Source organism: Rhinopithecus bieti, unplaced genomic scaffold, assembly GCF_001698545.2.
Source record: "Rhinopithecus bieti isolate Rb0 unplaced genomic scaffold, ASM169854v2 scaffold_24392, whole genome shotgun sequence".
Classification (NCBI taxonomy): domain Eukaryota; kingdom Metazoa; phylum Chordata; class Mammalia; order Primates; family Cercopithecidae; genus Rhinopithecus; species Rhinopithecus bieti.
Window position 1 is genome coordinate 3,613,942 of NW_016812542.1, and position 15,786 is coordinate 3,629,727.

The 15,786-nt window shown below is 42.7% G+C and overlaps 1 protein-coding gene across 1 annotated transcript in view; it reads left to right on the plus strand.

Moving 5' to 3' along the window:
* Positions 1-4,717, plus strand: part of IGFN1 (immunoglobulin like and fibronectin type III domain containing 1) — a 37,682-nt gene extending 32,965 nt beyond the window's left edge. The window contains exons 22-25 of the mRNA XM_017896597.1: positions 720-915; positions 1,646-1,945; positions 2,726-3,052; positions 4,246-4,717. Of these exons, the coding sequence (XP_017752086.1) occupies positions 720-915; positions 1,646-1,945; positions 2,726-3,052; positions 4,246-4,259 (837 nt within the window). The 3' untranslated portion in view covers positions 4,260-4,717. The remainder of the gene's footprint in view (positions 1-719; positions 916-1,645; positions 1,946-2,725; positions 3,053-4,245) is intronic.
* The last annotated feature ends 11,069 nt before the right edge of the window (positions 4,718-15,786 follow it).

Genomic DNA, 15,786 nt, shown 5'->3' on the forward strand with positions numbered 1-15,786 from the left:
TTGAGTAATTATCATGTACTGGGTCTTGTTCTCTCTGCTTTCCATGTATTTATTATTAACGCTTTAAATTCTCAGAACAATCCTGTAAGTTCAGTTAGTTACTATCAGTGTCTTCATTTGACTCTGGTACCTACCGTGCCCTGTACTGAGGGCCCCGTAGGGAACTGGCGGCAGGGTCACCAAGCAGCTGGGCTGGCCTTCCCACCCTGCTCAGGGTCACCACAGTTCAAGGCCAGGACACCGAAATCTTCCTCCTAGACTTTTGCCAAATTATCTCCTATGTGGGTGCCAGGGTAGTTAACACTCCCCTCCCCACACATCCCTTCTCATTCCCATCCCACCCCCTGCCATGTGACTCCAGAACTCATTATGCTTTCCTGCTCAGAATCTGACAACAGTGGCTCCTGGCTTACAGGATAACATCCAGATGTCTGTATAGGTGTGATGTGGAGGGCACTTTGCATTTTTGCCAAACCTCCTTGTCCAACTTCCTTTCCTGTTCCACTGCCCCCCTACCAACCCCATCTGCCAACCTCACACTTTGTCACCACCCCTCTTTCCCACCTGTGTTTTCTTGTCGACATTCTGTGTTTTCTTGCCAACTTTCTCCTTGTACAAGGCTGTTCTCACCACTTCTACCTTCAGCCTAGCTTAAATGCCATCACCTCCATGAAACTGCCAGCTGCCCTTCTCAACTTTTCCTTCCTCTCCTTTCTCAGGCCGTGCCCATGCCTGAGGTGACCTGGCTGAAGGACGGCTTGCCCTTGCCCAAAAGAAGTGTGACCGTCACTAAGGATGGCCTCACCCAGCTTCTGATCCCTGTGGCTGGCCTCTCGGACAGTGGTCTCTACACTGTAGTGCTGAGGACCCTGCAGGGGAAGGAGGTTGCCCACAGCTTCCGTATCAGGGTGGCAGGTGAGGCAGGCCTGGCTCTGGGCTCTGGACGCTGGCTTGGCCACTCACCAAGGCAAGGAGATGTCCACTGGTCTGGTCATAGGTCTCAGCCACTCTACCAGGGCTAGGTATGCAAGGTGACCATTCTCCACCTTTCCTCTGTGCTTGATGATAGAAAGTAGAAAGGACCCCGGAAGCTCCCCGGGTACTTCCATTGTCCTTCTGCCTCAGGAGCCTAGAGACAGTCATGTCATGTCTCCTCTCCAACCTCAGTTATCCTTCCCTTTGAGTCAGTGAGCAGAGGCAGTCACCACTGTTACATCACTCCAAAGACCCAGGGGACAAAATTGTTTGCAGCCGTTGCACAGAATAAAGGCTTTCCTCCCCACCTCTGGCTCCACACAGCTCCTGCCCTGGAGGAGCATCTGGATATCCAGAAATGATCAAATAGACTAACAGTGGGGGCTCTGTAATGCAGCCTCATGAGAGCCCTGCCTCTGTCCAAAAATGCATGTCTTGTCCTGTGTCATTTTACTTAAAAACTGAAGTGAATTATAATTACTCTTTTGGGGAGATTTTCTACCCTCTAGAGATAACTGTGGACCTCTGGCCAAGCTCACTCTGGCCCCAGCTACCTGTGTGGCAAGACTGCATTCCCCAGGACCCTCAGAAGACTTGGGACCTGGAGGGGGCTGGCAGCGGCCCTGCTGGGTCCCCTCCATGTGACCTCCCTCTGCTGTCTGTCTTGAAGCATGTCCGCAGGCACCTGGGCCCATCCACCTACAGGAGAACGTGCCTGGGACGGTGACGGCTGAGTGGGAGCCCTCTCCGGACGAGGCCTGGGGTGTCCCGCTACACTATGCAGTGTTCACGCGCTCCTCAGCACATGGCCCTTGGCGTGAGGCAGCCGACCGCATCCACACCAACCGCTTCACCCTCCTGGGCGTCCTCCCTGGCCACGAGTACCACTTCAGAGTGGTGGCCAAGAATGAGGTGGGGGCCAGCAAACCCTCCTACACCAGCCAGCCCTGGTGCATCCCCCGGCAGCGCGGTAAGCAGCCCCTGAGAGGGAGGAGCAGGCAGGGTGGGGTTGTGCTCTGCAGTGCAGCGGGATGCACCCAAGCATGGCAGGTGCACAAGATAGGGACTGTGGCAGAAATGGCCTGGAGCATGCCAAATAACAGCCAGCATCCCTGAGCTGCTGCTCCTCCCTCTCCTGCCTCACATCTACCTGTACTGACATCCTCTGCACCCCTGACCTCCGTGGGGAGAATGAGATTGGTGTGGGTGTTTGGGTGTCTGAAGTGCCTTTGGGAGGATTTTCAAAAGCAGCCACAGACAATAAGCAAATAGAGGTTAACATTTCTCTGAAAACAAACTATATTTTACAGCAAGGTAGATGTGGACCTTAAGATAAGTCACTAGAAAAGCAGGCTGTAAAATCAAATGAAGGTTTCTTTTTCATAAAATACAGAAATGTCAGGAAAGCTCTACACCAAAATGTCAGCTATGGTCATCTATAGGTAGTGAGATTATGACTGGTTTTTATTCTTTCTCCTTTGATTCTCAGTGTATTCTCATTATCCACAGTGAATGCGTGTTAGCTACAAAAAAAAATCCATACGTAAAGAAAAAAAAAATCCATAAAGAATTTTAGGAAAAGGATAGAATGAGGCAAACCTTGGGGTCCAAATTTGCAGGCAAGGTGCGGCAGGAAATCCCATGTAAGGCCTACATGGTAGCATCTTGAGCTCTCTACCCAGACTCGAGTCTCAGCCAGGCCTTCCTCACTTTCTCACCCTCCTCCCTCTCACCCTGGCTTTCACCACAGACAAGTTCACAGTGAAGGCTCAGAGCTACCGGGAGCCGGACCTGAGCCAGAAGCCCCGGTTCCTGGTGGGCCTGCGGTCCCATCTGCTGCCCCAGGGCTGCGAGTGCTGCATGAGCTGCGCTGTGCAGGGCTCGCCCCGGCCCCATGTCACCTGGTTCAAGAACGACCGCAGCCTGGAAGGAAACCCCGCAGTATACAGCACTGACCTGATGGGCGTGTGCTCCCTCACCATCCCCAGCGTATCCCTGAAGGACAGCGGCGAGTACAAGGCTGTGGCCGAGAACACGCTGGGCCAGGCAGTCAGTACTGCCACCCTCATTGTCATAGGTAATGGTGGCTGCCCTGGCAGTGGGACAGGAAGGAAAGCCAGGAGAGCAGTCACCTGCCTGCCTTCAGGGAGCCTCCGGGGGACGCCTAGAGGGATTCAGTGGGGAGTCAGGAGACCAGGACTCTCTGCCTGACCCTATGGCATAACTTTCAGCTATTTAACCTACCAACACAGGCCCGCATGTGGTCTCGATTTGCCCACTTTAAAAAATTATTATTATTATTATTATTATTATTATTATTATTATTATTGAGATGGAGTTTTGTTCTTATTGCCCAGGTTAGAGTGCAATGGCGTGATCTCGGCTCACTTGCAGCCTCCACTTCCTGGGTTCAAAAGATTCTCCTGCCTCAGCCTCCTGAGTAGCTGGGATTACAGGCATCTGCCACCACACCAGGCTAAGTTTTTTGTATTTTTAGTAGAAGCAAGTTTTCGCCATGTTGGCCAGGCTGGTCTCAAACTCCTGACCTCAGGTGATCCACCTGTCTCAGCCTCCCAAAGAGCTAGGATTAGAGGCATGAGCCACTGTGCCCAGCCGATTTGCCCACTTTTAAATTGAGGTATTTGAACTTGGTGAGCAACTCTTGATTGAAAGGCTGTGTACTGCCCACCTAAGCTTCCCAGTGGGGCCACACGACACATTGCAGGCTGAGAAATGAACAGGCGTCCGTATTGTTCTTTGTTAAATATGTCGAGATATGGACATTTAGTGCCTAGAAAGCCATGCTTATTCTCTCATTGGTAGTCTCCTTTTCAGTAGTGCAGATAATATATGTTAATAAAGTTTTTCCTTCAATAGCACTTAAAACACCTTATATTTTGAATAGTAATAAAAGGCAAGCCTCAGGTGACCTTTGTGGAAAAATGACCCCTCTGCACTGGAGCGGAGTGTCTCTCCTCTCTGTAGCACCTGTGCTTAGGCATTAGGAAGCCACTCTCGAAGCACCCCAGCTTGTGTACACATGTAGTCCTGGAACAAAGCTGGCATTGGGTGTGGCTATTGTTTCCCGAGGGGCCAGCAAAGGGCTTCGCCCAAGCTCAGAGAGCACATGGTGGCTCCGGATTTGAATCCACACCCCCTGACGGCAGAGCCTGTAGCCTAAGCACCATGCTGAGTTTTCTTCACCACTGAACAGGTGCAGGGCAGGATGGCTGCCCCTCTGGACCAACTGGAATATCCTGTGTCTTGCAGAACCCAGCGCCTAGCCTCACCTCACCCTGGGATGGTCCTGGACCCTTGAAGCTTCACTTCCGACACCTGCACTGGCCTGGGAAGCCAATCCCAAGGATGGAGGCTGTGCCCAGAGCCCCAGGAAGACAGGAGTGAGAAGACTCCTGGTGAGGTTTTGGCCAGGAGGACATGAAGTCCTTGGGGAAGAAAAACAAGGGAGGAGGCCATTCTGCCTCCTGGCTCCAAGCTAAGTCACTCAACAGAATGACAGTGAACCTCCTGGATCCTCACCATATGGGTTTCTTTCTTCTTCGCTTCAGGAGATCCAGAGGGCACCTGCCTGCAGGATGGGCCGGCTCCTTATTTTCCTGGGCTGAGCCCCTTGGAGGGAGGGTGGGCACAGCTGGGCCTGCTGTGACCACAGGGAGGGAAGAGGAGAGGAGGTCAGAGGACCTGGGTGAGGACTGGGGCATCAAGGGTGTGTGTGTGGTGGGGACAGGGGTGCGGCATGTGCTTTGTGTACATTTCTTCATTAAAACATTAGGCTAATACGGGCAGATCATTTGCAAATTTACTTGGGGTGGGTGTGTTGGAGGAAAGATTTCCAAAGCAGAGCCTTTATTCCAGGCTTCAGTTGGGAGGATGGGTGGGTTCTGGACGGAGGAGAGAATGGGCTCAGAATTGGACTCTTCTCCTACAGCCCAGGCCTGCATAGTTGATTGCAAGGGTGAGAAAGCCAAGAAAGGTTAGAGGGTAATAGAGATTCTTCTCTTCCTCCTGGCCCGTGTTTCCTGCACTCCTCTGACTGGCAGATATCCTGTGAGCAGCAGGGCTGGAGGCCTCCCCAGGTGTTATATGTGTGGAGACCACAGGGCTGGGGTTACCTAGGACTGTCCTATGTCTGTCACTCCCTAGGACTAGAAAGAGTCTGAGTGGGGAGAATCCTACTCCAGGATCTGAGCCCCTGTTAGAAGGGAAGAAAGAGGCCATCAAGTGCATGAGGGTGTGACTCACTCAAGGCTGCATGGGCCTCCTCACCTTCTCCACAGCCCCCACTGCACCATGTCACAGGAGGGATGGGATGGCTCCCTTTCCCAGGTGGGTCACCCCACCACTGCCCCCAGAACCCTTGCACTCCATTATCCTCAAGTCATGGCCCCCAAACTCTCAGGCTCGCCAGAAGTATTCCAGAGTTTCCAGGAGCCAAAAGAAAGGAAGGAGCCCCGGGGAAGGCTGAGCCCCACTCTCTCCCAGGGCATCAGCTCTGAGGTCACCAGCAGGTGACCCGATGAGCTAGAACACTGTCTGCCCTTCACTCCCTCTGCTCAGATCCTGGCTTCTGCTTCCCTCAGTCTCCCTTTGCCACCAATTGCAGGTCAGATGCATGAAGGAAGGAGGGTGAATCACGGGAGGAGGGGTTAATGCCAAAAATCCGTTTCTGAAGAGTGAGAATATGTGACCAAGGGAAGGTTATCTGAACTGGAAAGAGAACTGTTCACCCAAAACAGACCAAGAGTGTCCCCCAGAGGCAGGGGCACAGACCAGACGACCTTTTACAGCTCATTCCTTCCCCCACCAAAGAAACCTGCATAAGCTGTTTTCCTTGGAATTTCTCTTGTTATCTCTACCTTGCTATCACAGCAGGCCAACAGCATGGCCATGGGAAAAGAAGGAGGTGATTAGAAACTGAGAGGCAGCGGCTGGACACCTCAGCCTGTGTGGGGCTATTCTCATGAGTGCTTTCCATGCTGCACAGTCCTGGAGTTGAAGCAGGGCAGGGCCTCAGGCCAATAGTCTGTGGTTTCAGAGATGCAGGGAAGAAGTCGTTTGCACAGAGAGGGTGACCCAGTGCCTGTGGCTTGCCTAGCTCTGAGCAGACACTCATATTAAGGATGAGAAGAGAGACCTTTCTGCACCTCTAAGGGTGGGGTACAAGGAACTGACCTTTCGAAGCAATATAAGGACAAAAGACTATAACCCATGATGGCTTCATGAGACACTTTCATTTGTTTGATGAGCCTGGATCAGGCACTATGGAGGCAGAGATGAAGGTGACTCAGATATGAGTCCTATCGCCAAGGGACCCATGGTAGGGAGGCAAGACTTGTATACCAAGAACCATTATCCAAGGTAGCCGGTGATGCATACTCTAAGAAAGGCACCAATAAAGTCCAGAGGAGTTCAGAGGAGGAGAGATGCTGCAGGCTGAGAACCTCAAGGAGGGCTACCTAAAGTGGTAACATACTTGAGGGAAAAGTAGCAAGTGGACAGGCAGGAATGGGCAAGGGTGTATCGGGGTGAAGAACAACATGAGCAAAGGCAAGGAGGTGTGAAGCAAAAATTGGGTTAAAGGACTGGGAATTGGTTCAGTTTGGACAACTTAGGGTGACCTATGTAGCTATCACAGCCCTTTGGTCAAATGCCAAAGAGAAACATTCCTGGACCAAATTTACAGGTGTATGTGTGCTCTGGGCACCAACCATGATGGAGGCAGAGTTTCTACTCTCACAGGACTGGGACAATGGAAAGCAGTGGTCTTTTTTGGCAGTGGACAGCAGAATGCCAATATCCTGGGGCAGGCCAGGTTAGGTGTCCCTGGGAGGGGCTAGCATACTTCTGTAACTGGGGTGGGATATGAAGGCAAAAGGAACAGTCATGGCACTTTCATTCATTTCCACACAAAGCCAAAAAGTCCTTGCCAATCAAGTATAGAATCTGAGTGTATCTCAAAATATTAAGAGCTATTTATGACAAACCCACAGACAATATCATACTGAATGGGCAAAACTGGAAGCATTCCCTTTGAAAACCGGCACAAGACAAGGATGCCCTCTCTCACCACTCCTATTCAACATAGTGTTGGAAGTTCTGGCCAGGGCAATCAGGCAAGAGAAAGAAATAAAGGGTATTCAATTAGGAAAAGAAGAAGTCAAATTGTCCCTGTTTGCAGATGACATGATTGTATATTTAGAAAACCCCATTGCCTCAGTCCAAAATCTCCTTAAGCTGATAAGCAACTTCAGCAAAGTCTCAGCATACAAAATCAATGTGCAAAAATCACAAGCGTTCCTACACACCAATAATAGAGAGCCAAATCATGAGAGAATTCCCATTCACAATCTCTTCAAAAGAATAAAATAACCTAGGAACCAACTTAAAGCAAGGGAATGTGAAGGACATCTTCAAGGAGAAACTACAAACCACTGCTCAATGAAGATAAAAGAGACACAAAACTACTCCATGGACTCAAAAAGACGACACTTGCTCATGGATGGGAAGGAGTCATATTGTGAAGATGACCGGTTCTGCCCAAGGAATTTTAAATTCAATGCCATCCCCCATCAAGCTACCAATGACTGTTCCACGAATTGGAAAAAATACTTTAAAGTTCATATGGAACCAAAAAAGAAGCCCCGAATATCCAAGACAATACTAAGCAAAAGAACAAGCTGGAAAATAATGCTACCTGACTTCAAACTATACTACACAGGCTACAGTAACCAAAACAGCATGGTACTGGTACCAAACAGACAATACAGCCAATGGAAACAGAACGAGGCCCAAAAATAGCACCACACATCTAGCACCATCTGATCCTTGACAAAACCTGACAAAAACAAGAAAATAGGGAAGAGGATTCCCTATTTAACGAAATTGGCTGGGAAACGGTTAGCCAAAATGTAGAAAGCTGAAACGGAATCCCTTCCTTTACACCTTAATATAAAAATTAAATTTCAAGGGTAAAGACTTTAAATGTTAGACCTAAAACCAAAACACCCTGAAGAAAAACCTAGGCCAATACATTCCAGGACAATAGGCATGGGCAAAGATTTCATGACTAAAGCACCAAGAAGCAACCGCAACAAAAGCCAAAAGTAGCAATGGGATCTAATTAAACTAAGAGCTCTGCACCAGCAAAAGAAACTACCACAGGTAAAGGGGCAACTATAGAATGGGAAGAAATTTTTGCATCCTACCTCATCTGACAAAGGGCTATATCCAGAATCTACAAGAACTTAAATCAATTTACAAGAAAAAAACAAGCAGCCCATCAAAAGTGGGCAAAGGATACAACAGACACTTCTCAAAAGAAAGACATTCATGCAGCCAACAGACACGTGAGAAAAAATGCTCATCATCACTGGGTCATCAGAGAAATGCAATTGAACCACAATGAGATACACATTTTCATACCAGTTAAATGGCGATAATTTACAAAAAGTCAGGAAACAACAGATGCGGACAGGATGTTGGGAAAATTTGAAGATGCCTTTTACACTGGTTGGTGGGAGTGTAAATAGTTAGCCATTGTGGAAAGACAGTGTGGTGATTCCTCCAAATCATAGAAATAGAAATACCAGATTTGACCCACCTGATCCCATTACTGGGTATAATACCCAAAAGGATTAAAGTCAAATGCTAGCTATAAAGATACATACAAAACCGTATTTGTATTGCGCAGCTGTTCAACATAGGCAAAGACTTGGAACCAACCAATGTCCATCAAGTAATAGACTGGATTAAGAAAATGTGGCACGTACACAACTATGGAGATACATGCAATGCAGCCATAAAAAAGGATGAGTCATGTCCTTTGGCGGGGCATGGATGAAGCTGGAAACCATCATCCTCAGCAAACTATCACAAGGACACAGAAAACCAAACACTGCATGTGCTCACTCACAGGTAGAAATTGAACAATGAAAACACTTGGACACAGGGTGGGGAACATCACACACTGGGGCCTGTTGGGGAGTGGGGGACCGGGGGAGGGATAGCATTAGGAGAAATACCTAATGTAAATGACGAGTTGATGGGTGCAGCAAACCAACATGGCGCATGTATACCTATGTAACAAACCTGCACGTTGTGCACATGTATCCTAGAACTTAAAGTGTAATTAAAAATAAAAAAGAATCTGACCATATGTTTAAGGGTTTAAAGACTAGTTCCACTGCTAACTAGTTGTGCAAGATCTTTAACCTATTTATGTCTTGTTCCTCATTTGTAAATTAAGAATAGCAGTTGCCTAATCCAAGGTCACAAAGATTTTTCTCCTGTTTTCTTCTAGAAGTGTTATGGTTTTACTTCTTGCATTTCATTCTATGCATTTTAAGTTAATTTTTGTATGTGATGTGAGGTATTAAGAGTCAAGCTGTGTTTTTTTCTTAGAGTTTATTTTTCTCCATTGAATTACCTTGGAATGCTTGTTGAAAGTCAATTAACCATCTATGTGTGGGTCGACTTTTAGACTATTACTTATTCCTCTTCTATTTTCTGGAAAAGTTTGTATAGAGTTGATGTTACATCTTCGTTAAATGTTTGGTAGAATTCACCAATAAAGCCACTGGACATGGAGTTTTGTTTGTGGGAAGGATTTGACCTCAGACTCAATTTTTTCAGCAAATACATAGGGCTATCCAAGCTACCAATGACTTCCTGAATGACCTTTGATAATTTGCGACTTTTAAAGAATTTGTCAATTTCATCTACATTGTTGAATTTGTTGGTACAAAGTTGTTTATAAAATTCCCTTACAGTCATTTTGCTATCTGTAGGCTCTCTAGTGATATCCTCTTTCATTCTTCATGGTAGAAACATGTGTCTTCTTTTTATTCTTAATCTGTTACCTCATTATCTTTTCTCACTTAATTATCTTTTGACTTGTAATTTTTGTTGAAAAGTCTGCTATCATTCTTATCTTTGTTGTTAGGTACAAAGAACGCTTTTCTCTGCTTTTAATATTTTCTCCTTATCAGCAATTTAATTACAATATATCTTGGAGGGATTTTCTTTATGATTATTCAACGTGGGGGGTTGTTGAAAGTCAATTGACCATATGTGTGGGTCTACTTTTAAAATCTTTATTACTTACTCCTCTTCTATTTTCTGGAAAAGTTTGTATAGAGTTGATGTCATATCTTCCTTAAATGCTTGGTAGAATTTACTGATAAACCACTGGGTCTAGAGTTTTCTTTGTGGGAAGGATTTGTGGGTTGTAATTTTCATCAAATTTAGAAATGTTTGGCTATTATTTATCCAAATATTTTTCTGTACCTCTAATTTTGTGGCTCCAATTTCACTTATGTTAGAATGCTTGACATTTGAACACAGCTCATTAGGGCTGTATTCTTTTTGTTTGTTTGTTTTTCATTCTATTTTTCTCCGTGCTTCAATAGCTATGTATTGAAGTTCATTGAATTTTTTTCTTCTGCAGTGTCTAAACTACTGGTGATCCCGTTTTGTATGTTTTTCATTTCAGATACTGTATCCTTTAAATCTCTAGAAGTTCTAGAGTTGGTCTTTGTTCTGGCACATAGTTAAGCTTCTTGGAATCAGTTTATTCCTTTTAAGGCTTATTTCACCAAAGGTCCTATTTCGTGTCCCTCTACCCCTTTCATTAAAATTGATAAATTCGAAAGTGTTGATGATGGCACAACACTCACTTGACAGTCAGGATTTGTGCTACCAGTTTATTTTTAGCCTCTGAGGATTTTCCTTTCTTTCTTGTAATCTCAGCTATGCATTTAAAATTATGTTTAAAATATTTTATCTAGCATTTTAGGTGTTTTGCAGCACTGGGTTTTCAGGATTTTTTTTTTCCATTATATTGCTAAAAATAGAAGACTCCTAACCTATCATGTTTGTTAACTTAACCTATGGTGCTTTTTAGTAAACAAGAAACATTAATTTGGATGTAGCAAAATCCATTATTCTTTTCTTTATAGTGTGTGTGTGTGTGTGTGTGTGTGTGTTGCGGGAGAGTTTTGTTTAAGAAATTCTTCCCAAGCCAAAAGTCACAAAGATATCCCACTACATTTCCTTCAGTTGGCTGTATTACCTTGACATTTAGGTCTTTAATTCGTTTGTTCACCTTCATAAATGGATTGAAGTAGAAGCTATCTTTCTTTCTCTCCATTTAGTGATCTAGTTTTCCTAATGCATTCAATAGTCTCTTCTTTTACCACTGGGGAAAGTTCTAGTATATAATTTTGTATGTTTCTGGTCTCTGTATTCTGTTATTTGGTCCATTTCCTGTTTCCACACCAGTAGCATAGTGGTGTAATTTTTAGTATGACTTCATATCTGGTGGATTAGATCCCTCTTTTGGATTTTCTTTTACAAAATTAGCATGGCTATTTGTAGAACTTTATTTTTCAATATAGACTTTAGCATAAGTTTGGGTTTTAAAAAATACAGCTGGAATTTTCATTGAGATTAATCAAAGGGGATAATGGACAAATTTACAATATTCAGTTATTCTACCCATGAGTGAGATTTAACCTTTTCACTTATTCACGTATTTAAAAAGACTTTATTAAATGTCTTTTATTAAATGTCTTTATTAAATTTTACATTTTCCCTAAGAATGTGATGTGCATCCTTTGTTAGAGTCATTCCTAGCTACTTTGTAGCTTTTGTAACTACTATGAATGCCATTCTATTGTCCACTCTATTTTTTAGTTGGTTATTGATGGTGTAAAACAATGACATTGATTTTTTAAAAGTTAATCTTATATTCACCAATTTTGCTGAACTTATTCATTATAATAGTTTGTTAAATCTTTTCAGTGTCTAAATATTTTATCATATCATCTGCAAATAATGCAGTTTTATTTCTTCTCTTCCTGTTTTTTACACCCTAATTTTCTTCACCTGTTGCATTGACTACTGCTTCCAACACTGTAATGAACTGTTGCATGGATAACAGGCATCCCTGTATCGTTTACCATGTTAAAGGAATGCATCTACCGTTTCATTATTTGTCTTTTCTGCATCTTTGTCTGTCTGTCCAACTAGAACATTAGTTCCGTGAGAGTAGGTACTGGATCTTATTTGTTCTTGGCATCTCAACTTTTTGCTCAGTCCCTGGCATACAGTGAGCTCAAATATTTTTATTACTTCTCAAGATATAATACCTCCCAATCTCTCAAAAGGCCCACATGCAGAGACAGCATTACTCACATATCTTACCCTCTCTTGGCTCCAATTTATAAAAAGGAGAGAGGGTTTATAGAGAGACTATTAGGCAAATGTACAGAAACTGAAATAAACGTTTGATGTAAGTGCCATTTTTAGTCGTATTTGGCTGAGGAAATCTACCAAATGCCATATGGATGGAGAGACTTTATTCAAACAAATAAAAAATGAAATGCTTAGTTTAAAGGTAAAATGATGATGGTTTTTGAGTAAGGAGGGAAATGGTAGGTGGATAATTGATCAACTAGTTGGGAAAAAATTAATTGGATGCTTACCTCATACCATACACCATAATACATTTCAAACGGATTAAAGAGAGTTATAAAACATGCACAGATAAAAGTAAAAGAAAAAAATGTAAGTTATTATTTATTTCATTTGGTGCTGGGAAAGGGCTTTCTGAGCCCTTTATATCAAAGAGGAAAACTTTTTGTAGAGTTGACTACGTAACAAAATAACTTTTGAATTTTAAAATGATCATAAACAAAGTTAAAAGGGAAATGAAAATTGGTTTAAAATTTTACAACATATATAGCAGTCAAATTTTGATAATAAATAAAGAGTTATAAGTCAACAAGAAAAGGGCAACAGTGTAATAGACAATTGTACAAAAAGGAATCATGCAGTTTATAAAAATTATGAGCAGTGTATTGCAATTATGTGCCACTTGTCACCCATCAGTTTAGCAAGAGTTAAAGAATTATAATAACTAATTTTTCAGTGTATCACAATATAAACTTTCATATACTGCTGTTCTATAAATTAATAGAATGTTTCTGCACAAAAATTAGTTAATATATACCAAAAGCCTTATCATGTAGAGATCTCTTGGTAATCCAATAATTTAACTTCTCTGAATGTATTATTATGAGAGCAAAATAGAGACTGTTTCAGAAAACAGAGCTGAGAGAATTAACCAATAAACTGAATAATTTTCATTCATTAGCTTCAGATGGAAGAAAAATGATTCTAGCGATAAGCTCTGAGAAACAAGAAAGAATGATCAGTATAGACATTTTAAAATAAAAAAGATATATAAAATGTCCATACATCTGGAAATTCAAAAGCATGCCATTGAACAATTAATTACACAAAGAAAAAATCATAATAAAAAAGAAGAAAATATATAGAACTAAATAATAATGTTTAAAGCTACATATCAAAATTTATAGAATCCAGTGAAAATAAAATGTAGAAGAAAATCTGTAACCTATATGCTTACTCTGAAAAAGAATGGAAAGGTTCAATATTAATAAGATAAGGATCCCCGTCAGAGACAACTGTCCAGACTCCCACAGACTGCTGTGATCATGTGACCGAACTCTGGTCAAGGGATAAGGGCAGAAGCAATGTGAATAACGCTACTTCCTGTACAAGCATCCATTCTTTCTCTCCTCCTTCAGCTACCAGCTGAATGCAAAGCATCTTTCGTAGGACTCTGCAACCCAGACTACAGCGGAGCCAATTGATGAAAGTGTCTCCAGTTCCTGAGTGACTTTGGGTGGAGCAAGGTCCTCCATGGCAACCTACACTGGACTGAGAAATGAAAAATAAACTTTAACTGCATTAGGTTACTGAGATTTGGAGGTTGTTACAGCAATTAGCCTATTCTGACTAACATAGAAAATAACTTTTTAAAAATGAAAAAAAGCAAAATAAATTTAAAAGAACTTAGAAGAAAACAATAAAGGGCAGCAATTAATGATTTTTAAACACATTACATAGTGGGTAATAAAACTCAATATTGTCTTTTTGAAGTGGCTATTAGTATTAACAAATGTGTCATGATTAATCAAAGAAAAAAGAGATGTCAAATATTATTAAGAATGAAAAAGAGGACCCTTACAGATTCAGAAGAGATAAAAGATACTATTTAAAACAACAGGTTAATGCAATTGAAAAGGTCAATGGCATGTGTAAATTTCTAGAAAAAAATCATTTACCAAAACAGATTCAAGGAAAGATAGAAAACCCAAATAGGCCGGGCGCAGTGGCGCAAGCCTGTAATCCCAGCACTTTGGGAGGCCGAGACGGGCGGATCACGAGGTCAGGAGATCGAGACCATCCTGGCTAACCCGGTGAAACCCCGTCTCTACTAAAAAATATATATATACAAAAAATTAGCCGGGCGAGATGGCGGGCGCCTGTAGTCCCAGCTACTCGGGAGGCTGAGGCGAGAGAATGGCGTAAACCCGGGAGGCGGAGCTTGCAGTGAGCTGAGATCCGGCCACTGCACTCCAGCCTGGGCGACAGAGCGAGACTCCGTTTCAAAAAAAAAAAAAGAAAAGAAAAGAAAACCCAAATAATCCTATATTATCAAATAAATCCCATTGGTAGTTAAGCATTTTCTCACAAAGAAAACACAGCCCAAAAATCTGATAGGTGGAAAGTTCTTCCAAATGTTTGAGGAACATTTACAATCTTTACAAACTTTTCCAGTCTATTCAGTTCCTGTTATGGACTGAATGTTTATGTCCTGCCAACATATACATGTTGAAGCCCTAACCCTCAGTGCGATGGTATTTGGAGTTGAGGCCTTTGGGAGGTAATGAGGGTGGGCCCCTCATGTTGGGATTAATGTCCTTATAAGAAGAGACACTAGAGAGCTTTCTCTCCCTCTCCGTGTGCACACACCAAGGAAAAGCCAGGTGAGTACACAGCAGGAAGCGTGCCATCTGCAAGCCAGGAGGGCCTTCACCAGGAGTGGAATCAGCTGGCACCGTGATCTTGGACTTCCTGGCCAAGAACCAAGATAAATTTCTGTTGTTGAAGCCACCCAATCTATAATAGTTTGTTGTGGCACCCTGAGCTGACTAATATACTCCTCAATTTATTAAATGAAATTAGCCTAGTATTGACACTAGAATCACAAGGAGAGCACAAAGGAGGAAATTTACAGGCTATCTAATTTAGTAACATAGATGCAAAATCTTTAACAAAATTCTTAACAAATGTCAGTGAATTGAATTCAGCAAGAAGGAAACATGTTTAACATTACGACCAAGATAGATTTATACCAGAGTTGCAAAATGGGGTTAATATTGGAAAAATGATTAATACAATTCACCACATTGATAAAGGGAAAAAAACCATACAATCACCTCAGTAGATGTAGATAAAGGATTCAATAAAATTCAACATTCAGTGAGAGGTAGTAGAGTGTTATAAGAGGGACTCTGGAGCCAAACTGCCTGGTTTTGAATGCTGATTATACTATTAAGAAACTTTATAACCTTCAGCAAGCTATTTAATCTCTCTGAGCTTCAGTTTCGTTTCTTGTCTGTACAGATAAAATTAATAATAACTTCTTCATAGTTATTATCTATGAAGTTGTGAGGATTAAATAATTTACATATGTAAAGCATTTAGAACAATCTTTTCTGGTAATACATGTTTGCGTTTACATTTGTGATTTTAAAAGTGTTAGTTAACTAGAAAAGAAGGAAGCATCCATAACCCTGGAAAGAGCATCTAGAAAGACCTGCAGGAAACATCATAATTAATGTTGGAATGCTGAAAACATTCTCTTTAAAATCAGAAGCAAGACAAATTGTTACTGTCATCATTTACAGAAATTATCAT